This window comes from Myotis brandtii, unplaced genomic scaffold (assembly GCF_000412655.1).
Source record: "Myotis brandtii unplaced genomic scaffold, ASM41265v1 scaffold731, whole genome shotgun sequence".
Taxonomy (NCBI): domain Eukaryota; kingdom Metazoa; phylum Chordata; class Mammalia; order Chiroptera; family Vespertilionidae; genus Myotis; species Myotis brandtii.
The window spans coordinates 1,357,290-1,381,748 of record NW_005370895.1 but is presented as its reverse complement, the minus strand read 5'-3'; the positions used below and the strand labels follow the sequence as shown (position 1 = coordinate 1,381,748).

At 37.0% G+C, this 24,459-nt stretch overlaps 1 protein-coding gene across 1 annotated transcript in view; it reads right to left on the bottom strand.

Moving 5' to 3' along the window:
- The window catches only part of TOPAZ1 (testis and ovary specific PAZ domain containing 1), a 43,851-nt gene that overhangs the window by 8,746 nt on the left and 10,646 nt on the right, over positions 1 to 24,459 (bottom strand). The window contains 12 exon segments of the mRNA XM_005882673.2: positions 1,731 to 1,896; positions 4,846 to 4,946; positions 5,639 to 5,813; positions 7,752 to 7,818; positions 10,542 to 10,657; positions 11,777 to 11,869; positions 12,060 to 12,211; positions 14,605 to 14,668; positions 15,013 to 15,138; positions 16,119 to 16,204; positions 18,018 to 18,154; positions 21,052 to 21,116. Of these exon segments, the coding sequence (XP_005882735.1) occupies positions 1,731 to 1,896; positions 4,846 to 4,946; positions 5,639 to 5,813; positions 7,752 to 7,818; positions 10,542 to 10,657; positions 11,777 to 11,869; positions 12,060 to 12,211; positions 14,605 to 14,668; positions 15,013 to 15,138; positions 16,119 to 16,204; positions 18,018 to 18,154; positions 21,052 to 21,116 (1,348 nt within the window).

The following is a 24,459-nucleotide window of genomic DNA, read 5'->3' as shown; positions in this document are numbered from 1 at the left end:
GAACGACCCAAGCCCAAAATCAACTATTTTAATCTTTCTTTTTCCTGCCACATTTCTTCTTTCTAACAGAGCTTGTAAGCTCTTGCATTTCTCTAATTTCTATTTTTATATCTTACTCTTCCCCACTTAGCTAATCTCATTGGCTAGGTTTGTTAAGCTGAAGAAAACCTTTTCCAACAAGCTTTTGATCATGAAGTCTACTCATGACGTCTGTATTAGGCACTGAACAAAGCACCAATATGAATATGGAGACGTGCCAGTATGTGTTTGTGGGTTAGTGTAAAGGTTATCTACTTGCTTCACTTGTGCATATATTCCATCTTCCCACCTGAATTCTCGAGGTCTCTTATTCTTATCCCATTTTTTAAAAACATTTTAAAATACTCAACCAAGGATATTTTTCCATTGATTTTAGAGTGGAAGAGAAAGAGAGAGAAACATTGATGTGAGAGATACACATCGTTTAGTTGCCTCCTGCATGTGCCCCGACCAGGGCCCAGGCCGGGAAGGAGCCTGCAACCAAGGTACATGCCCTTGACTGGACTCGAACCCGGGACCCTTCAGTCTGCAGGCTGATGCTCTATCCACTGAGCAAAACCAGCTAGGGCATTCTTATCCCATTTTATCAAATAAAATCTACCCGATGGTCTAAGTAGCCAGAGTTACCGTTAGAAACCATGCTGTGCTACTACCACCAAACAAACCTTAGTTGTTTTGTTGGCTTAATTTCATTTTAATTTCTGCTGGATGGATTAATTTACAGAGAAAGTAAGCTCTGCTTATCTTCACTGGAAGTCATGTTTGCCTGTATATGCAAATATAGAATTTATGCAGATTGCAGGCTCTAAACCTGGATTGTCTGGGTTTGAATCTGGCCTCCACTCCTTACTTATGTCATTTGGGACAAATTGCTTAATGTCTCTGATAACATTTAAAAAAAAAATATCTTCATTGATTTCAGAAAGGGAGAGATAGAAACATCAATGATGCGAGAGAATCATTGATCATCTGCCTCCTGCACGTCCCCTACTGGGGATCCAGCCCGCAACCCAGGCATGTGCCCTTGGCCAGAATCAAACCCGGGACCCTTCAGTCCGCAGGCTGACACTCTATCCACTGAGCTAAACCAGCTAGGGCTCTGACAACATTTTTTTTAATCCATAAAATGGAAATTGTAATAATTCCAAACTCATAGGGCTTCTATGAAGATTAGCTGAGATAATCCAGGTAAAGAATTTAGTATGGTGCCTACAAGAATGTAAGAACTAGCTTTTCAACAAAGTTTCATACAATTTCTTCTTTAAAGCTAGGTTAACTTTCTCCTTTCATCTTCCTACCTACATGACCACTAGGGTTTAGACCAAATTATCACCCACAATTCAATACCAACTAAAGGCAGCAATTTTCAATCAGTGTGCCTCAAAAATTTTAAAAACATGCAATACCTGACTATTTAGTCAGGGGTACTGACCTGTTATCCCTTACATTGTCAAATAAAAATGACAACAGCCAACACAACAATAGCCATCTGGTGTGAATGAATTAAAATTATACCTATTTTTGTCAGATCAGCAAAAAATATATGTTTTGGTGTGCTGCAAAATTTTAGAAATTAGTTTGTGTGCCATGAGATGAAAAAGGTTGAAAATTGCTGACTTAAGGTAATTCATTACATAGACAAGAACTTATACAACACAAATTATTTTATGTTTGCATATATCAGAACTTACCTCTTAATACCCACATGGCACCATCTATGCTTCCACTTTTTAGAAAAATCTCTACTGCAATATTTACAATTTGACATCTTGGTGCTAACTTCTCAGGCCCTGTAAGTCCTTTTAAACTTGTAAAATGTATTTTCAATTCATATAGCATATCTAAGACCTTCCTTCCCTAGAGTAAAAATAAAGAGCACTGAGTATCAATCATTTAGTGTATTACAGAAATACAAAGTCACACTGATTAATTATAGAGAAACCCATTATCCAATTTGAATCATCATTCTAGACCAGTGGTTCTCAACCTTCCTAATGCCACGACCCTTTAATACAGTTCCTCATGTTGTGGTGACCCCCAACCATAAAATTATTTTTGTTGCTACTTCATAACTGTAATTTTGCTACTGTTATGAATTGTAATGTAAATATCTGATATGCAGGATGTATTTTCATTGTTACAAATTGAACATAATTAAAGCATAGTGATTAATCACAAAAACAATATGTAATTATATATGTGTTTTCCGATGGTCTTAGGCGACCCCTGTGAAAGGGTCGTTCGACCCCTAAAGGGGTCGCAACCCACAGGTTGAGAACCGCTGTTCTAGACGGACAGTTCTCAAACTGCTCCAAGACTCTACTTAAGCCCCTGCCTGCTCAGCCACAAGGGTGGAAGGGGAAGGGAAGCAAGCAGGGCTTTGTTCATATTACTCCTCACCCACCCTGGGACCCCTTTCAGCAGTTCTCCCTTCATGTGTTTTATACATTGTGCTTCCCCTAAAGATTTCATTTGGCACAAGGATTTCATGCCTTGCTGTGGAAAATTACTAATTATAAGTTTTGCACTTTTTTCTGTTGATCATCCTGAGGTCCAGGAGGGAGAGAAAAAGAAAATGAAGACAATTTATTATCAAATTCAGATAAAGAATGATAGTGAAAAAAAAGATAAGGTTATTGGCTGAAAACTGTTTCTTTGAACAGATTATTTCATGTAGACTACATAAAGATTATCTCTAGTCTGCACATCAGAAATTGGACATATATTATTATTTTATATTAGGGGTCAGCAAACTTTTTCTATAAACAGCCAGATAGTAAATAATTTAGGCTTTGCAGGTTACATCCGATCAGTTGTACATTTTCTTTGGTTATTGTTTTTAATGTCTAACTCTTTAAAAAAGGTAAAAAACGCCCTAGTCGGTTTGGCTCAGTGGACAGAGCGTTGGCCTGTGGACTGAAGGGTCCTGGGTTCGATTCCAGCCAAGGGCACATGCCTGGGGTTGCAGGCTCGATCCCCAGTGTGGGGGTGTGGAGGAGGCAGCCAATCAATGATTCTCTCTCATCATTGATGTTTCTATCTCTCTCTCCCTTTTTCTTCCTCTCTGAAATCAATTTAAAATAATAATAATAATAATACGTTAAAAAAAATAAAAAAATATATTAAAAAAATGTAAAAAACACTCTTAGCTCTCAAGATATACAAAAACAGGCTGTGGGCCAGACTTGGCCCTTAGTTTGAAGACCCTTGTTTTATATTATGTTACACTATTTTGAGTCAGATGCATATTATAATGTTAAGGTACTTTTAATTTGACAATATAAATAGTGCACTTTTAAGAGTTAGCTGCTTTAGTTTAATTTCAATGGTTTTACTTTTATGTTCAAAAAGCTAGGTTTCATTAAAAAAACTAAGAATATCTGTTCTAAATAAGATAGTGAAAAATTTTAATTAAAATAGAAATTCACCAGCATCTTAAGAAATAATAATAACCTATTAAAATTAAAATATGAGCAAAATCAATCTGTGTTTTAAAAAATATATATATTTTATTAATTTTTTACAGAGAAGGGAGAGGGGATAGAGAGTTAGAAACATCAATGAGAGAGAAACATTGATCAGCTGCCTCCTGCACACCCCCGATTGGGGATGTGCCTGCAACCAAGGTACATGCCCTTGATCTGAATTGAACCTGGGACCTTTCAGTCTGCAGGCCGACGCTCTATCCACTGAGCCAAATTGGTTAGGGCCAATCTGTGTTTTTAAAAACGGTCTTCTTGTTAGGTAGTCCTTAATTTCTCACACATTAAATGTCCAAGATATTAATGCTAAGATCAAACTTAAACTAGGTTGTGAGGCCTGGGACAAGATACATTCTGCTCATCCCAGGCCTACTATACAAAGAGTACTAAACCTCTTTTTATTTTCTTTTTTTAAGATGGAACGCTTCACAAATTTGCTTATTATCCTTGCGCAGGGGCCATGCTAGTCTTCTATCATTCCAATTTTAGTAGATGTGCTGCCGAAGCAAGCACAGTACTAAACCTCTTGGAGACTTTAGAGACTGAGGACCTTCTACAATGATTCTGCTGTTGTTTTTAATTTTAAAAAGTTCATGACTTTTGTATGTGTATGAGTGACCATGTACTTAAATGTCATTGAACTCATTCAACTTTGAAATAACCATTTTATAAGAAGAAAGTAACAAAAGATACATATTAATAGTTGATTCAATAATGAGCATTCTCTCAACTGTCCCACTCTATATATGTTACTCCATCCCTCAGCACTTACTCCCAATTTTGGGTTTCTTATCTTCTACTTAAGTTTACTAAATCTAATCCTACCCACCATCTCTCATGGAAATCTAAAGAATGGTAGTATAACATGGTCTGGAATCACTAGACCACTTTTATGGTGAGCTAACCTCAAAGGCAGACATCAAGATATATAGTATATAGTATTCCAGAGCATTCTAGGAGGTGATTTTTAAGGAGTTCTATTAATTGTGAATATCCTGGGTTTATCTTTAAAAAGGTGTCTTGAACTCTTGCACAATTACAATGCTACTCAGGAGCTGAGGAAATAAATTCTGAATTGAAAGTTGCTTCAAATAAATATATTTAGCACAGTTTCCTAAGTGTTTACTACACTGAAATTCTTCATAATAGTCTGATGCCATGTCCTTTCCACATTTGCCTAATATAGCACCTAATAATTCACTTACTGGTCTGGGAGTCATTTAGTCACTTGTGATGATTATTAGCAAATTCGTAACTTAACCTATATTCTGTTCAAAAATTTGAAACACTTTCAATACCAAGCCAAAACAAAAATTTAAAGTACCTTGGACCACTGCAACAGCTTGTGATAGAAGTATATAGCACTGATTCCGATTCTTCCCAGCAAAGTTTTATCTACTTCACTATTTTGAGGATCTTTGCTCACTGAAACACAAAGTAGGCATATGGAAGAAAGTGAAATAGTCACTTAAAAAATGGAAAAGGCAAGTTAATATGGAATCAATGATATGAGCACAAACACCAGGTGTCAGCAAACTATAGCCACAGACCAAATGTGGCCTGTGGCCTGTTTTTAGATATAGCCTGTGAACTAAGAATTCTTTAGTTTAATTTTTAAAGGTTTTTTTGAAAAGAAAAAAAAATGTGACATAGATCATATGTGATGTGTGCAAAGCCTGAAATATTTACTATCTGGTTCTTTACAGAAAAAGTTTGCCAGCCCCTGATAAAGAATATAGCAGTGAAGAGTTCATGTAAAAATAAAATTTCAAAAATATATGAATTTTGGTGACTTGTAATAGTGAAGACTGTAACAATTTTAATGATTCAAAAATTCAGGTGCTCCAATATAATTTGCTAACAACAGTTTTACCAATCTGAATAAAAAGAAAAATAAGATCATGAAACATCTGATATTAAGACACCAATTTTTAACTTTATATCGTTAACCTAGCTTAACAATATGTAGATGGAAAAATTTATAAACAGGAAAAGTATCTGAAACCTGCAATATTAACTTATCCTCAACATGGGAAATATTAAGAGCTTTACATTCCTGTTAAGAATATTACATTACCCTAACACACAAAACTCATACCAAAACAGTGACATTTTACCTGTTTGAGCAAATTCACAAAATGGAACATTTGGTCTTTCTTCTTTATAGCCTTTTGTTAGCGTTTCAGCAACACAAGTACAAAATCTCTGGAAATCTACAAATTTTTCACAGTCCATTTTTACCTTAAGGTATAAATTTCCCAATTTGGTCCAGTCACCTTTTTCCTTACAATGCTATTAGAATTATTAAAAACAAAACAGAAAAAGAAAGCTGTTATTTAGAAAGCTGTTAAACATATTATGCAGTAGGCATATGCAGGCATTAAATGTATAGAAATTAATAATACAATCTCTGCAAATCTTAGAAACTTACTGACAAGTGTTACAACATCAATAACATGCTATTGTATAATTTGCTTTTCTGACTATTGCAGAGCCTTTATAAGTTCTAGATGGAAATGTGTATTTGCTTTAATTAACTAGTTCCTAATGTACTTAATGATATCACCCTTAAAATTGAACTAGATAGTGGAGATAGATTTTATGGAATTTCTTCTACAAAAGGGGGCTACAAAGTAAATTTTAGTAAACTTACTATTATTTTTTATTATAAACTAAGAAATAGTTTTCCACACCAATCAACAAAAAATTATTTCAAGGATATAAATACTAATTAAGATTAGATTAACAAGTACTAGATGAGTACAAAAATTATCTTAAAAAGTAAAATCATCCTGAAAGCCCTCTATTTCTTATACTCTAAACTAGAGGCCGGGTGCAGTGAGCGGGCCTAAGCCATCAGTCAGACATCCTTAGTGCTGCAGCGGAGGTGGGAGAGGCTCGCCAGCTGTGACCCTGGCTTCTGGCTGAGTGGTGTTCCCCCTGTGGGAGCGCACTGACCACCAGGGGGCAGCTCCTGCATTGAGTATATGCCCCCTGGTGGTCAGTGAACAGCATAGCGACCAGTTATTCCGCTGTTCGGTCTATTTCCATATTAGTCTTTTATGCCAAAACTGGCTCTTTGACATCACCCGAGGGGTCCCGGATTGCGAGAGGGCGCAGGCCAGGCCGAGGGACCCCACTGGTGCACCATAGGGGCCAGGGAGGGTCATGGGAGGTTGGCCAGCCAGGGAGGGGCCACGGGAGGGGTCCAGGGCATGTCTGGCCCATCTTGCTCAGGCCGGATTGGCCGGACCCCAGCAGTAAGCTAACCTACTGGTTGAAGCATCTGCCCCCTGGTGGTCAATGCACATCATAACGAGTGGTTGAACAGTCTTAGCATATCATTAGCATATTATGCTTTGATTGGTTGAATTGATGACCAGACAACTGGACACTTAGCATATTAGGCTTTTATTATATAGGATAGGATGCTAGGTGAGTGCATGCTGATCTTGGCTTTCCTGTAATTTCACATACTGTAGCCATCCACGGATCATGACAAGTAAGCCAACTTGCTTGTGCATTGAATGAGTCTGCCAGTGATAAGAATTAAAGGCTAAACTTTAAGCCCTGGTCAGGGAGCTCAGCTGGTTAGAGCTTCATCCTGATACACCATGGTTGCAGGTTCGATCTCCAGTCAGGGCACATGTAAAAATCAACAAATGCTGGAAGGTAGCTCAGTTGGTTGGAGCATTGTCCCATAGATCACAAAGTGGGGTAAGATTCCTGTCAGGGCACATACCTTGGTTGGGGGCTCAGTCCCTGGTCGGGGTGTGTACGGGAGGCAGCCAATCAATATTTCTCCCTCACATCGATGTTTCTCTCTCTCTCTCCCCATCTCCCTCTCTAAAAGTCAGTAAATCATATCTTTGAGTATTTAAAAAAAAAAGGATCAACCAATGAATGTATAAATGACACAACAAATCAATGTTTCTTCTTCTTTATGAATGAATGAATGAATGAATAAATAAAAGGTAAGCTCTAGATTATTACACCTTAACGTAAGTTAATTTTGAAACTAATTATTTCCAGAATTACTTTTTGGATAGTCCACAATTCTAGAAATTATGTTTGCATTTCAAAGTATTAAAAAAAATTAAACTTTCTTTTCCTTGATCATTTTTTCTCTGTATAACAGCCACATTTCTAAAACATTTCCTAAAATGGGTTTACTATTCAAAGTTTCTGAGCAATGATCCCAGCAATTTATTTAAAAAGTAAGTGTCATACCTTTATTTCATTCAAGGCTAAATCTAAATCACAGGTCCAGTTCTTTTTAAATTGCCTCATTTGTAACCTTTAACAATAGAGGAAAGTGTTAAAGTGTCATTTGTTCCCCCAAAAGTCACTATTGCTCTTAATTCATTTATTTTACAGTTTATACCTAAGAGACTGGAGGAAAAAGAATGCATTAATATACTATAAAAAGTCTTTAGAGCTAAAAAAATGTCTACTGCATAAATATCTACTTGACACTATTTCCTCCTCAAACCATGGGCAACAATAAGGACAAAGGAAATCCCACACAAAACCATACCTTAAGCCTAACTTGGAAGTCAGAATGCCAAAGCTTCAAAATAATGGTGAATAAAAAGAGAAAAAGCATTAAATCACAGCACTTGATGCCCTTGATCTCTACTGTTCCCACTCCACTTTCACTGCTCCACAAGCAAAGTCAGACTAAAACAAAAACAATGCAAAAATACCCCCCCCCCCAAACCAAACCAAACAAACCTGTGGGGAGAATAAAAAATGGAAACTACCAGAGGGATCTAACATTGATTAAAAAAAAAATACCACTATAGCCTGGCTGGTGTGGCTCAGTGGTTGAGTGTCCACCCCTGAGCCAAAAGGTCACTGGTTCGATTCCCAGTCAGGGCACTGCCGCAATTGTGGGCTCGGTCACCAGTGTGGGGCATGTGTGAGGCAGACAATCAATGTTTCTCTCTCATTGATGCTTTTATCTATCGCTCTTCCCTTCCTATCTCTATAAAAGTCAATAAGAAATATTAAAAAAAAAAACCACTACAAAGACTAAGTCCACACTAAGTTTAAAAATGCTGGAAAAAAAAAGTGTATGGGTAGGTAGAACACAGAGCACACAGAAGGAACTTAAAAATTTTTATATGATTTAAAGAAGGCAATTTGAAATGCATAGCTTTTGGGAAAGGACAAAAAGATAAAAATGGAAAGGAGAAGCAACCTTTGGCAATTGCAAAGAGGAAAAGAAGAAAAAAGGGAAAGAAAAAGGTACCATTAAACTAAGAGTGTTGCAATAGACCTATAAAAAATACTCAATGTCACTAAACATCAGAGAGAATGGCTACCATCAATAAATCAACAAACAAGTGCCATTTTTATTGCAACAAATTGGAGAGAACTGAAATACCAGTTACTTATCATACATCCACACAATGGAGTATATTGCATTTATAAAAAGTGATGAATTTCTCTAAGAATTGATTGATTGATTTCCAAGATATACTGTTTGAGTGAAAAAAGCAAAGTTGTAAAGAATACTTTTTGTATGCTATACTTTATGTGAGAAAGAAGTGAAGATAAAATATATATATATATATATACATATACATACATACATACTTGCTCAGAATAAGAAGGATTAACCAGAAACTAAAAGACTGGTTACTTCCAATGTGTAGGTAAAAAAAGGAGTAGAAGGAAGGAGGGAATGGAAATGGGGAGTAGGGGTAAGGAGGAGCAACTCTTCTCACTGAATACTTTTGAGCACAGCTTTGATTCTTACAAGTAACAATGTTTCATATACCTCCCTAAATAAAACTAACTAGGATGAAGAAGAACTCCAAAACATAGTACAAACAGTAACAAATAAACCTAAATATTCTACACTAACCATACTGAATGAGAGTGGGGGAAAAAAGAACTACCTTAAGTTAACGTAGGAAATAGTATTTTGGCTGAATACTGTAAGGCAAAAGAAAAAACAGCTTTTACTAATACTGAACTCAAGATAGTAATCCCTCTCCCCAGGGGTATAAGTTAGCAGTTCTGAGACTGCTTTATGTGGATAGATAGTAGGATTGAATAAATGAATAAACATATTGTAGATAATGAGAATCAGATTTCTCACTGTCAGAGAAAAATTTATAAATAAGAAAAGGCTAAAATAAACCCATGGTGTTGGATTAGAATCAAGCTATCAGTATGAGCTGTTTTTTAATATGCATACAAAGAGAAATATATTATGTGTGTTTTGTATACACATATTTCCTATACATATATTTACATATTTTCATATGCATATATAATATCTTTCCTAGTCCTGTCCACTGACAAGACCTGGCTGCAATGACACTCCAGCAGCAATGAGCCTCTAGCTCAGGGGAAGAATAACGTAATTTGGAGGCTATTCTTTTTGTATGTACAGTTTAATAATTAAAAAAAAACTTATGGCCTTTCTTTTACTCAATACAGATATATTATGGTACTACCCTTATAATTATCATAGTTTTTTTTTTAAAGGGCTTTGGAAGGCCATAAGTTGAACAGAAAAAGCAAGCAGTGAGAAAAAGAATGGAAGAGAGGAACTAAAATATTTTACTTAGCTTACATGACAAGAGTGAAAGAAAAAATTATTAAGGTAATTTATATACATATATGAGAGCGCAATAAGTAGAATTAAGTTGTGAACCAGAGGATAAGAGAGATTCCTTTTATACTTAATGTACCAGGCACTGAGATGAAATCAGGTACAGAGAATGATCTGGTGAGGCTGGCCAGGAGAGTTGGCTAGAGGCAGCTTGACTAATGGCAATGTAACTAAGACATGAACAAGAGACGGGAGAAAGGCTTAAGGCGTACACTGTGTAACTAGATGTTTGCACATGTGAATAGCGATAAGTGCTTTGCCTTCATCCTTTTAAGTCCCCACCAACTAACTAACTAACTAACTCTCTCTCTCTCTCTCTCTCTCTCTCTCTCTCTCTCTCACACACACACACACACACACACACACGCCTTAATTATAGTGATTTTTCTTACCTGGACTTCATTTCTAGAACTGCAGTTATTTCTTGTTTGGGAGCTTGTACTTGGTGTAAGAGTTTAACAATATAGCTAAAGTGTTCTGGGTCAAGCAACAGCCCAGCTTCAACAAGCTGAAGAAGAGAGGGAAAAAAATATATTTTTATCTTTACCATAGTCATTCTTATAAAAATATGAAAGCGCTGAAAACCACAAAGTGTGTGAAACAACTAAGAGAGTGATGGGGAAAGCGAAATATTGACAAGTAGAATTAACACTCCTTAAAAAATTTAAACCATACTTTCTTCAAATACTTGGAAACCATAATAAGACACCCGACTTCAAGAATTTAAAGCAAAAAGAAAACTGTGATTTGAACTTTAAACTTGAATATTCTTCCTGTTCTCCAAGTTATCTCAACAATTTTGTAACTTTACCCCTTATTTTTACTCATCCCACCTGTAGTAAAGCACTGATGTATACCTTATCCCTGATTGTAAACTTCCTGAGAAGTATCATACTGAAGTTTTCTACAACTCCTAGAGGTGATCAGTAATATCTGATTAAAAATTTTCTAGGCAAGTAATTCTGTCAAGTTTTGTAATGTGGAACTAGAGGTATTCATTGAAATATCTGTTCATCAGCTAGAGTAGTTCCAATGCTGCTTCCCAAAGAAAATGAGGGGTTTTCTGGCTATTAGGCCTATTCAGAAATAAATGGCAGGGCAGTACAAATCCAAGGAAGTATTCGACCAAAGTAAAAATTTTAATATATTTTTAGAGAGCCATAATTTTTTTGTTTATGCCAAATATAAAATTAATTACTAGCCACCATTTTCCATTTACTTTCTTTGTTTTGGTCATGACTTTCTATTTGTATATTTACTTATACATTTATTTTTATTAGAAATGACCTCAAATTTTTTGTAAGAGGAAAATTTTCTATAATTATCCTTAGGGTGTAGATATGAGGATAGTTTACGAATCAGAAAGAAGTCACCTGAAGTGCTTGGAACTATTTATTTAAAGGGAAGGCCTGTTAGTCACTGGAGTCTGTTTATAAACCCTATTTCAGGAGAAAAGAAACATTTCTAAAAATAGAATTCTTTGGCATTAAGAATGTGAATAAAAGACAGTTTAAGAGTGTAAGCAGAAATCATTATTTTTTTGAAAAATCATTATTTCTTTCTAAATCATTTTCTTTTAATTGATTATTCACTACCAGAGAATAAAAGAGACAAAATAAAATCATACCTTGCAAAAGATACCAATTAAAGCAGGTACAGCACTCCTTAATTTCATAGTTGCCACATACTCAAATATTTCTAGTAATATTTTCAGAGCAGGCTGGATAAAACAAAAAAATTACACTCATGTTCATGTCTTCTTTCAGTACATTTTAAATGTCTCTATGCTGAAAAAAAGTGTTTTCTAGGAAGTAGTCAACAAATGTGGAAATTATAACTTAAATTACATAAACAAGAACTATAATAGAGGAATTAAGTTATTAAAAATAATATATTTTCAGGTTACTTACCAGCGTGTTAACCATTATGCTGAGGTTCAATACCTGAAATACTTCTTTCAATAAGCAATGCTTGAGTAAAGAATTCAGGAGGTCATTTAGCACTTGTAAATCAAAGTGTATACCAGGAGGAAACTTTCTGTAGTACTCTGTAAACATGTTTACTGAAAATGAAAAAATATATTAAAGTCATTTGCTACTTTTAAGATATTCATCTTTCCTAAATTGGACAATATTTCTAGTTTTAAAGACTGAGTAGTAGAAATTCATTTTCTTAAAAGGTACATTTTCAGTATCAGAAATATTTGATGAAAATACAGTCAAACCTCGATTCTCGAATGTCTCCCATCTCAAACAGTTTGCTTCTCAACCTGACAACCCTTTCATGCTGATGCCTGTATGATTAGTCATGCATCTCTCCGGGGATAAACAAAAGGAGAGAATGGGTGAGTATGGGTCAGTTTCCCACTGTTAAAGTCTCAGAATATTGTGCTGTGAATATTTTTTTGCTGCTTATAATTATTATTAAATTTTCATTTTTTACATTTCCTTTCTTTTTGTTAAAATTTCATTTATATTTCATGTCCTTTTTTTCAAGTGCTTATTTATAGATTAAATAGTACACTACACATGTACTGTATATACGAAAGGTTAAAGCAAGGAACCATTTGGGAGTCTAGAATGGATTAATTCAATTTACATTATTTCTAATGGGAAAAATAATTTGGTTTTCCAACAGCTTTCCGGAATGAATTAAGTTCAAAAAATGAGGTTCCATTGTAATTTAAAGCAAAAGTTAATGGCAATGACATTTGAAGCCAACCAGGCATGTTAGGAACTAGATTGAAAACTAACTCATGGGCTCTCCACAAAAAATAGGTCCAAACTGCCTCATACATCATGGTCTCAATATGAACTTCCAGGAAGCCTCACTCCTAGGGAGTCTTCAGGCAATGGCCTGGTCATGTATGACAAACTATATAATTTGGGGATGGATGCAGACTATATTTTGACATATACCCCTTCTTGTTGTTTTAACCCCACCAACATGTTGACCTTGAGGATATTTTTTATTCCAGCTTATGATTATGAACATTGTACTAAAAATATACTAATACATTATGATAATATTCAGCTTTATTCCAAAGTTTCTTTATATACTACAATTTTTTTCCTGGCACATACAGAAAAATTCTTCCGGCTATTCACTTTGCAGTATCTGTATAGTTGCCTATATAAGAAGCAGATTACAGATAACATGGGGAATTCAATGTCTGCTACTGTAACTTATTAATAAAACTGAAACTGCAGATGTTTAAAAAAGAAGGTATAGTTGCAAAGAACTTGTTAGCTAGTGTTATAGTCCACTAATTGTCCTTTTTGACATTAAATACTTTAAAATTTAAATTATTAAAATGTTAATATAGTTTCTCCTTTTATTTTATTTTTAAACTAGAGGCCTGGTGCACAAAATTAGTGCATGGTGCAGCCCCTAGGCCTGGCCAGTGATCGAAGCGTGAGCATCTGGTGTGGAAGGGCAGGTCCCAGCTGACTTGTGGGCCCTGGGCAGCACCTGGGTCTCCGGGTCCCCGTGCGTCCCCCTCCACCTAAGTCACTGTGCCCAAGCCTCCATATGGAGATGCGGTGAGCACGGCCAGATGTTGTGGGCTGGGCCGCCCAGTGGCGCCGCACAGAAGCCGGGCGGGCAGTGCACTCTCTTCCAGCCAGCCTCACAGACCGGCTCCTGTGCAAACCCAGGGGGAGCCCAACTGGCCCCTGTGGTCCTGGTGGCTGCAACCCGGCTCACCCGGAAGACACCGTGTGGGTGCAGGGCGGGCTCCTCATGGGTGCCTGGCACCTGAGTGCGGGGGGGAGGGGAGCACCTGAGCGTGGGGGCTTCCCCGGCGTGCGAGCCCTGGCATCCTGGGGAAGGGTAGCAGGGGGAGTGAGAGTGAGCTTGGCGGACCCCCCCCCCCCCCACATTCTCACCACACCTCCATCCCTATCACCTCTGCCCCCAGGTAGCCGGTGAGAGGTCGCAGCGTGTTGCCAACACCCGCCATGTTCTGAGCCGCCCCCTGGTGGTCAGTGCACATCATAGTGAGCGGTTGAACTCCCAGTATCCCAGTCAAACTACCACCCAAGGGGACAATTTGCATATTAGACTTTTATTATATAGGATTCTCACCCAAGGATATATTTTTATTGATTTTTAGAGAAAGAAGAAGGGAGAGAGAGAAACATCTATGTGAGAGAGGAACATTGATTGGATACCTCCCCCGTACATGCCCCGACTGGGGATCGAACCCACAACCTAGGTATGTGCCCTGACTGGGAATCGAACCTGCAACTTTTTGGTGTACAGGATAATGCTCCAACAACTGAGCTACCCAGCCAGGGCACTTATTTTTAATTCTTTCTAAGACCAACAGAACTATTCTAAGGCATTTGGTTTTCATACTTAAAAGTACTAAACTACTTTCAAACTATAAGATACAATAGTACATGGTTTGAAACACATTAATGAATTTAGAGTAGTCATTTCATTGTCTCATACCTGCACGTTGTAGCAAACACAGCTCGTTGATGCTTATATATTTTTTAAGCACATCCATGCAAACCTGCAAGTTGTGAAAAATGTAAAATTACCTTTTGATATTTCATAAAAACTATACAAATTTCAATCCTATATTTATGCTTATTCCATTTGTTTAAAAGTGAATTTAAAGCAATGGAATAAAGAAGCTGATGTTAGGTTAATTCAGATCTGAAATACATGCTGAATTACAAAAACAGTAATTAGAGAATCTGTCAAAGAAAGAGTCAAGAAAACAGTCAAGATTATAAGCAACTGCAGAAGGGAGGAAAATCCTTGAACATTATAATAAGCCTTATTTAGGTCATTTAAAAAATAACCATTTATTGACTCAAAGATAAAACACTGACCAGACTTTACATACTTTACCTTTTCATCCCCTTGCTCAGGCACGTGAGCAAACTTGCACTGTGATCGCTCACAGCCACGTAACGTGTTAAAATGAAATTTGCAATATCTATGGGGTATCATCAACCCTAGGGACTTCTGAAACACCTAGAAAATAAGACAAATTCCCTTTCTGTGTTAAATATAAAATACTTATTATAGTCAAGTGAGAAAACATTTGAAGCAATCAGAAATATATACCCCAAAACAGTATCAAAATAAATTGCTTGCTGACTTGATAAAAAATAAAGCTTCAAACAATTTACATTTCAAAAATTATGAAAAATCAATTAAAGTGAGTTGTCTAAATTTTTGCAATTTCCTTTAGTGTAAAATATTCATCGAAGTTAGTGCTTTACTTTGTATCTCTTAAAAAGCTGATATAGTCCCTCTTCCTTGTGTAGCTTGCCCCCTTTTGCTTTCAGAAAAAGTTAATTCTATTATAATATGCATCATATTTCAAATGTATTTATTAGAACCAAAATTTTCCTTAGCTTTTCAGATGAACAGAAGAAGTCAAATGATAGTCAAATCTTTCTGTGACAAACTTCTATATCACTATTCCCTTTCATCATAGGGAATATTTATCCTGTATTTTCTTTTCTCTTTTTTTTTATCCCATATTTTCTGTTTTGGATATCTACCCCCTCTTCTGCTTTCAACCTCTTATGTTATTTGTAAATATCTTCTGAATCACGACAAATTTTCTGCCTCTTTACCACCAACCCCAATTCAAAAAAATCCATACAATATCTGGAACTGGTTAAAAAATGATAGGGAAATACAACCAGAAAAGCCCAAAGTATGTGCTTTATAAGATTATTATTTATTGTTTTTAATCTTTACCAAGGACATGTTTAGAGAGACGGGAGGGAGGGAGACACACACACACACACACACACCCCGATGTGAGAGAGAAACATTGATCAGTTGCCTCTGTACGTTCCCCCGACAGGGGTTCAAACTCGAAACCCAGGTATGTGCCCTGATCTGTAATGGAACCAGCGACCTTTAGGTGCACAGGATGACACTTAAAAAACTGAGCCACTCCGGCTGGGCCGATTACTTTTTTAAAATGTGGGACTTACCCTTACAATCTTTTCCCTGTTAAATATTTCACAGGTTTCAGGATTCTGCAACTTTAGGACATAATGTTGTCCTGAAAATCTGAAATCTAAAAATAATTAAGAATGACTTTATACACCAATAGGTTACAACTTATTTATTTTATACAATAAAACAGACGACCACTACTGTCTGCTTTTAAAGTTTTACTTGGGACTCTATTCATGCTCAATTCATAGACTGTGCTGCCATGGGTGTTCTGTGAAATACAGAATGATTTACAGATTAGGTGCTCTTTAAGTATTTTCAGACCTAAATTTAAAATTTATTATAAGCTAAAGATATTTTATTTTTTTTTATTTTTGAAGATACTTTCTTAAAAGCCTTACACAGCAGCATTGAGCACTGCATTCAAATGATTATCTCTAAATTAAACAGAGAAGTATTATACACAATACTATACACAATAATACTTTTTAAAATAATTCCTTATTGATGAAAGTTATTACATATGTCCCCTTTTTTCCTCCCCCGCCCTGCGCCTCAGGCCTTCACCACCCTATTGTCTGTGCCCATAGGTTATGCATATATGCATATAAGGTCTCTGGCTGCACAATAAATTTTTCTAAGGAAAGAAAGCTACTGACATCCCAGGTGCTTCAGACTGAACTGTGACCCCCCTCAAATTCATATGTTCAAGCCCTAACCCCCACTGTGACTTCATTTGGAGATAGGGCTTTTTAAGGAAGTATTAAGGTTTAAATCGGGTCAAAAGGGTAAGGCCCTGGTCTGATAGAATTAGTGTCTTTATAAGAAGAGACACCAGAGAGCTTACTCTCTCTATACACATGTACCAAAGGAAAGGCCATGTGAGCCAGGAACTGAACCCTGCTAGAACCTTCATCTTGGACTCCTAGCCTCCAGAACCATGCAAAATAAATTTCTGTTGTTTAACCCCTTGAGTGCCGGGGAGCGCAATCGTGCTCCTCCTGTCTTTCGCAAAAAGTGCTGGGAGCGCTATCAAAGCTTTGAAATGGCGTCCAGTTCTAAGTCTGCTTTTATTAGTGATGATGATATTGCTAAATATGTAAATGCAGTAAAGGTTTCCTTAAGTTATTGAATATGTAACTTCATTTACTTGCGATTCATAATTTTTTTTCCTAAACTGCTGTAAAATCAGCAAAAATGCCTTGGCAATTTTAGCATAGTTCCTAGGATATTGGTTGGCACTCAAAGGGTTAAGCCACCTAGTCTGTGGTATTTGGTTATTGCAGCCTGAGCTGATGAATATATTAGGCATCATATTCCTTAATGTTGGTCTTTTTAAATAAGAGGATCTTAAATTTTTTTTTTCTAAAGATAAAACTTAAAAATTTTAAATAATTTTCTTTTTTTTGGCAGCATCCAGATATAATTTGGAACAAGCTAAAACTTTCGCTGCATAGCTTTGCAGTAATTTTCATTATGAAACCTGGAAGGTTTTCAAGATAAAATACATGACCATCATGGGCTTGTTGCTATAGTATATAACAGGTTGCATGAAGTCAGTAGTGTGAAGGTACAGAAGAGTTAGGTGTGAGCTGCACAAAAACATTTTATTGTTTCTAAATTCATTCTTCAATCTAGCTTATTTTTATCAAAGCATTATGAATTATTAAAAGAACTGACACATTCTAAAATATATTCTAAATAATCAACTAAAGTATGAAATTTTAGGTATAACCTATAATTTACTTGTATTGCCAATATCACATAAATACATACTTCAGAAATTATTTCATCAAAAGTACTAAATGTACACATCCTTTAATTGTAATATATTCTATTTTAATTTTTTTTACTTTTTTGTTTTTAGTAGAAAAATCTCCTATATAGTTTCTATATTATCAAATGCCAACATAATTTTATTGAGAAAATAGTACCATTCATCCATGGCTTTAGTGTGTCTTCTTGAAAAGCACTTAGATTCAAAGGTGGCAGTGATAAGCACAGAGGTTTTGGGCCCAGTGTTGCTAATTGACATTCACTAACCATAATCTCTGCATTTTTAGAATCTTTGCTGTGTGAGCAGAAAAAACAGAATCACAATTTAAATTTATTCCAAAAACAAAGTAATGAGAATAAAATTAAGTAGGAATACAACCTAATGCTATACATTCCTATATACTATTATTATACTATGATTATCTGGTATTTATAGATTATTAGCTCGAGAGAGGAAGGGAGGGAGATTGAGACATTTGTTGTTCCACTTTATGTATTCATTAATTGATTCTTTAAAAAAATATGTTTTTATTGATTTCAGAGAAAGGAAGGGAGGAGAGAGAGAAACATCAATGATGAGAGAGAATCATTGATTAGCTGCCTCCTAAACACCCCCTACTAGGGATTGAGCCTGAAACCCGGCATGTGCCCTGACCAGGAATCCATCCAAGACCTTCTGGTTCATGGGTCGACACTCAACCATTGAGCCACACTGGCCACGCCACTGGCTGATTCTTTTTTTTTTTAATATATTTTATTGATTTTTTACAGAGAGGAAGGGAGAGAGATAGAGAGTTAGAAACATCGATGAGAGAGAAACATCAATCAGCTGCCTCCTGCACATCTCCTACTGGGGATGTGCCCGCAACCAAGGTACATGCCCTTGACCGGAATCGAACCTGGGACCTTTCAGTCCTCAGGCCGACGCTCTATCCACTGAGCCAAACCAGTTTCGGCTGATTCTTGTATATGCCTTGACCAGGGATCAAACCCACAACCTTGGCATATTGGGATGACGCCGTAACCAAGATACCTGGCCAGGGCCAATTATTCAGTATTTTTAACAGGTTGTTTCTACCTTCTTAGCTAGAAAACCAAAGCTTGTTAAATGACTGGGATAGGGGTAGGAATTAGGTGGTGGAATTAAAACTAAAACAAAATATTTTTGATCATGCTAGACAAAAGGTTTGAGGAAGGACTGGCCTAGTGTTCCAATCCAGAAAAGATCATTCAATTACTCTATTGAGAGTGCAATAAAATAAATTATAAATTATTCTTCGGGACAAGTATATATAATAAATTTATACATGTACTTGAGAGCTTCCTTTGGGAAGAAGTTTAAAAAATGTTTTTTTCTTGGTTGCTCATTTAAACAGCTTTGACTATATTCTAATATACGAGATTCTATATAACCAATTTTAGAAAAACTTAACCTGAACTTATCTAGAAACTTATCTAGAAAAAGAAATAACTTAAGCAAGGGGGAGGGTGGGAAGCATCTCAGAACTGACAGATATAAATGAATTCCCTTTTTAGAAGAGCACTCAGATACTATAATATTTTATCTAAAAAACAATTCTAATAAGCATTTCCAGCTGGGGTTCCCCAGGCCACAAGAGAATACAAATAGTAAGAAAAGGGGCCCACACTTAATAATAGTTGAAACTTAGCACCAATGGAGTTTAATGAAAAAATTACATATAAAACATAGTTCTCTTCCCAACTTGGGACATCAGTGTGCAATCAACATAACTCCTCTCCAAATAAAACAAAAGCAGTAACATAAAAGAAATAGGAATTATGGAATTTTATAGATGGAAAAGATTCTCTAGTAAAATTCTTTTATTTTTGATTGGATGACTGAAGCACAGGTTAATGGTCACACTCCTGGTCATTATGGCAGAGCCAAAGTGATAACACAACTCTGCAGGATGCAATGACACCTTTTAGTTGTAAGCAGAATGCTTTCAATAGAAAAGTTAACCCTGTTAGTTTTTCTTTAAGATCTCCAAATAGTCATGAATCAATAGTCATACAAAAAGGAGGCCAATCTAATTTTTACCTAGGCTTTTCCTTAATACAATGGTTCCCAAACTTTAGCATGAATCTGGATCAGCTGATGGCCTTATTGAAACAGGTTCATGGGCCCCATCTCCAGAGTTTGGGAGGTCAGGAATGGGACCCAATAATTTGTATTTCTGACAAGTTCCCCCATGATGCTGCTCCAAGAATCACACTTTGAAAACCACTGGTTGTCCTAGCTGGTTTGCTCAGTGGATAGAGCATGCACTTGTGGACTGAAGGGTCCGAGGTTCGATTCCAGGCAAGGGCACATGCCCGGGTTGCAGGCTTGATCCCCAGTTGGGGGCATGTTTCTCTCTCTCTCTCTCCCTCCCCTTTCCTCTCTGAAATCAATAAAAATATATTAAAAAAAAAAAAAAGAAACCCACTGGCTTAACATAAAAGACTTGAACATATTCATTACCTGATCTGAGTGTGCTCTGGCCACAACAGCAAAATGGGGGTGGAGGATGGGACCAGATGGTCTCCAAGGTATCCTCCAACCCTAAATTTGGTACCTATATATGTTCTAGTAAGTGTACTGTAACTCCCAGTACTAATCACTGCAGTCATGTAAATACCTGCAAACTGCAATGTTCATCTGATTTCCGCCATTCTTACCATCATAAAAGTCACATACATAGTCCTTATTCTTTTACTAGTAGCCCTGTGCGCAAATCCGTGTGCAAGTAGCTAGCTGCCACTCTCCTGTAGCCCCCCCCCCACCTTCTCCGCTCCCCTCATAGCTTGCTGCCCTGCCCCCTCCTGTAGCTCTCCTCCACCCGCTTGTAGCTCGCTGCCCCACCCTCCTGCTGATCTGTGATCCAGTTGTTAAGCTGTCGGTCATTATGTAACGACTATTTGCATATTACATCTTTATTATATAGATCATTATTCCTTATGCCTTTTTCAAAAACTATTTTAAGGGCTCAAAAAACTTAGTGACAGTTTTAAGGTAACTTACAATATCCCTGACATCTAGGTATAACTGACATATTAATTAAATAATGCCCATGCGTGGCTTATGGCATAGTAGTCCAAGCACATACAGCACAGAATGAAAAACATACTCAAGATGCAAATCATATGAATAACTGTCTTAAAGTTACAGATTTAAAAATTGTTACAGACCTTTTGCACACTTCATGCATATTTTCTTTTTCTTCCTTAATAGTCACTTTGTCTGAAAATTTACACTGTGAAGATATGTTAAAAAGTTCAAGTTTAAATATCTGTATTCCATATTAAGCTATGAGGCTTACAAGATTTATTAGAATGTATTAGATGTTAATTAAACAACTGGTTTATGGCCAACCTAGAAAACAATCCTACTCTACATTATTTAAAATACTGAAAATTGACTTCAGAATTTCCACTGTTGCTTAAGAGAAAAACAAATAAATCTATTTTCTCAGCTTTTGATATCACCTCTTATACAAGCCAACATTTCAAATTATTATGAACAATTAAAGTCATGCAAAAAAAAAGTCATGCTTCTTTTCAATATATTGATTTTAGAGAGAGGGAGGGGAGAAAGGAAGGAGAGAGAGAATGATCGTTTTTTGTTGTTCTACTTATTTTTGCATTCATTGGTTTATTCTTGGATGGTCCTGTGTGTGCCCTGACTGGGGATCAAACCATAACCTTGGCTTATTGGGATGATGCTCTAACCAACTGAGCTACCTGTCCAGGGTTATGTTTCATTAAGAAAAAAAGCTTTGAGTAACTTTTATTTTTAGGTGGTATTTATGAACATAATTTTTCATTAGAAATATTTATATGCCTGGCCGGTGTGGCCTAGTGGTTGAGCATCGACCTATGAACCAAGAGGTCACAGTTTGATTCTCGGTCAGGGCATATGCCCAGGTTGTGGGTTCAATCCACAGTGTGGGGTGTTCAGGAGGCAGCTGATCAATGATTCTCTCTCATCATTGATGTCTCTATCTCTCTCTCTCCCTTCCTCTCTGAAGTCAATAAAAATATATTAAAAAAAGAGAAATATTTATATGTATTTAGGTCTCAATAGATACCAAATTTAGAGTTGGAGGATACTCTGGAGACCATCTGGTCCCATACTCCACTCCCATTTTGCTGTTATGGTCAGACTGAGGCATCTTTGCTGAGGGTCACACTGAACTGCAAGTGGCTTCAGGGGCATCTTTAGGAGTCAGGAACATGGCAGAAGACATCAAGATCAAAATAACTACCAGATTACCCCTTTTGACAGCTGCTTCCCCAACCAGAACCAGACCAGAAACTGTTGGCACAAATATCTGGACTTCCACCCCATGAGAAGGCAATGACTGCTAAAGGGGTTGATGTCACCATGTTCGAATGGTACTGGTGTGTATACAAGTCCCTTTGCTTCATATCCTGGGTGTTGACCTGGGATGACCGCCAGGATGATTTGCATCTTGGGAAGATCTGAATTGGTTGTACCCCACCTGTCTCTGTCCTCCACCCTTCTCCCAGGGAGGTGAAGAGAGACCTGTCTACATCCCACCCTAGGATCCTGTATCATGGCTTAAGTGATAATACTTTTGGAAAAGTATAAAATTGTATATGTGTAAAAGATCTGGATGACTGGGCAAGACGCCGGGTGGGAAATGGTACCTGGACCAGTAAGAGGGGCTTCAGAGTGAGTATTTTTTATTTATAAAATATATTTTTATTGATTTCAGAGAGGAAGAGAGAGGGAGAGATAGAAACATCAATAATGAGAATCACTGATCTGCTGCCTCCTACACACCCTCTACTGGGCATCGAGCCTGCAACCCGAATTGAATCTGGGACTCTTCAAGTCCACAGGCCGACATTCTATTCCCTAAGCCAAACCGGCTAGGGCCAGAGTGAGTATTATTTAATTTTGTTTTGAATTTTTATTATATCAAAATTTGACCACTTCCTCTATGCCAAACAATAGAGTAAGTGATGATAGGAAATAGCCACAAGTCCCTGTATTTGCTAAAATTTATCTGTATTTTCCCTTAGTTATCTGTATAATTTAAAAATTTTTTCTTAATTTTTGAGCGAAATGAAAATCATATGATAAAAATATGTAAAAAAGGAAAAAGAATATTTAGGTGTATTTAAAACATTGCTGTACTTAAAACATTTCACAATTAGTGTTTTTGGAGTTGTGATTTTCTAAATTACTATAAGAAAGTTATACGTGCTCAAATATTAAACTTTTGAGAAAACAGGCACCAAGAAAGTAATCCCCCAAATCACCCATTACTTGAGTAGTCAGAGATAACCAATCTTACTTGTATCTTTTTAAAATCTTTTAAATTTTATTATGTTTTCCCTAAAAATTTCCAGTTTTATTGAGAAATAATTGATATCGACACTATATAAATTTAAGCCATATAGCATCATGGTTTGATTTATATACTGGAGTTGGCAAAAGCATGTTTTGAGAAATTAGAAATTAGATTAATGCAAAAACCCGAACACAAATGTTTATAGCAGTTTTATTTGTAATAGCCCCAAGTTAGAAACAACCCAGATATCCTTCAAAGAGTGTATAGCTAAATAAACTGTGGTAAGTCATACTATGGAGTGTTATTAAGCAATAACAGTAAATGAACTATTGATACATGCAACAAACTTGATGAATACCCAGAGGATTATACTGGCTGAAAAACCCCATCTGAAGAGGTTCCAAACTTTATGATTCCATTTATATAACACAAGGGGCCCTGTGCACAAAATTCATGCACTGGGGGGGGGGTCCCCTCAGCCCAGCCTGCCCCCTCTCACAGACTGGGAGCCCTCAGGGGATGTACTATTGACAGCTTAGGCCCGCTCCCTGTGGCCTAAGCCGCAGTCTGGCCTCCCTCTGCGGGAGGTGACCAGGCTGATCAGGGGAAGGCACCAGCCCCATCACCCTGCTGCTGCAGCCACTGCCAGCCACCGCAGCCGCCAAGGTGTTTGAATCAACATGGACTCCAGTCCCTTCACCATGAAAAAATGACAACTTTCTTCAGGCATTTTCAAGATGTGTCTTTCATAGGATATGACATTTCTTTCTTTTTTTTAAAATTCTCACCTGAGGATATGTTTCCATTGATTTTTAGAAAGTGTGGAAGAGAGAGGGAGAGACAGAGAGAAACATCAATGTGAGAGGGACACTTTGATTGGTTACCTCCTGCATGAGCCCTGACCTGGGCCCCAGCCAGGGAGAAGCCTGCAACCTAAGTACATGCCCTTGATCATAATCAAACCTGGACCCTGCGGTCGGCAGGCCGAGGCTCTATCCACTGAGCCAAACTGGCTAGGGCAGGATATGACATTTCTTAGCCCCTCCAGCAGCGGACCTTCACTTTTTCCTCCAGGAGTGAGGTGGAAAAACCCTAGATCACCTTCTTGGATTCTTATAACCCAAGTTACCAAGAACACTGCAAGTGGCGGCATACAGGGAGCTTAGCCAATGAGTTGTCAGAAAACGTTTTTATGCTTGAACTGGTTTGGCTCAGTGGATAGAGCGTTGGCCTGCAGACTGAAGGGTCCCAGGTTTGATTCCTGTTAAGGGCATGT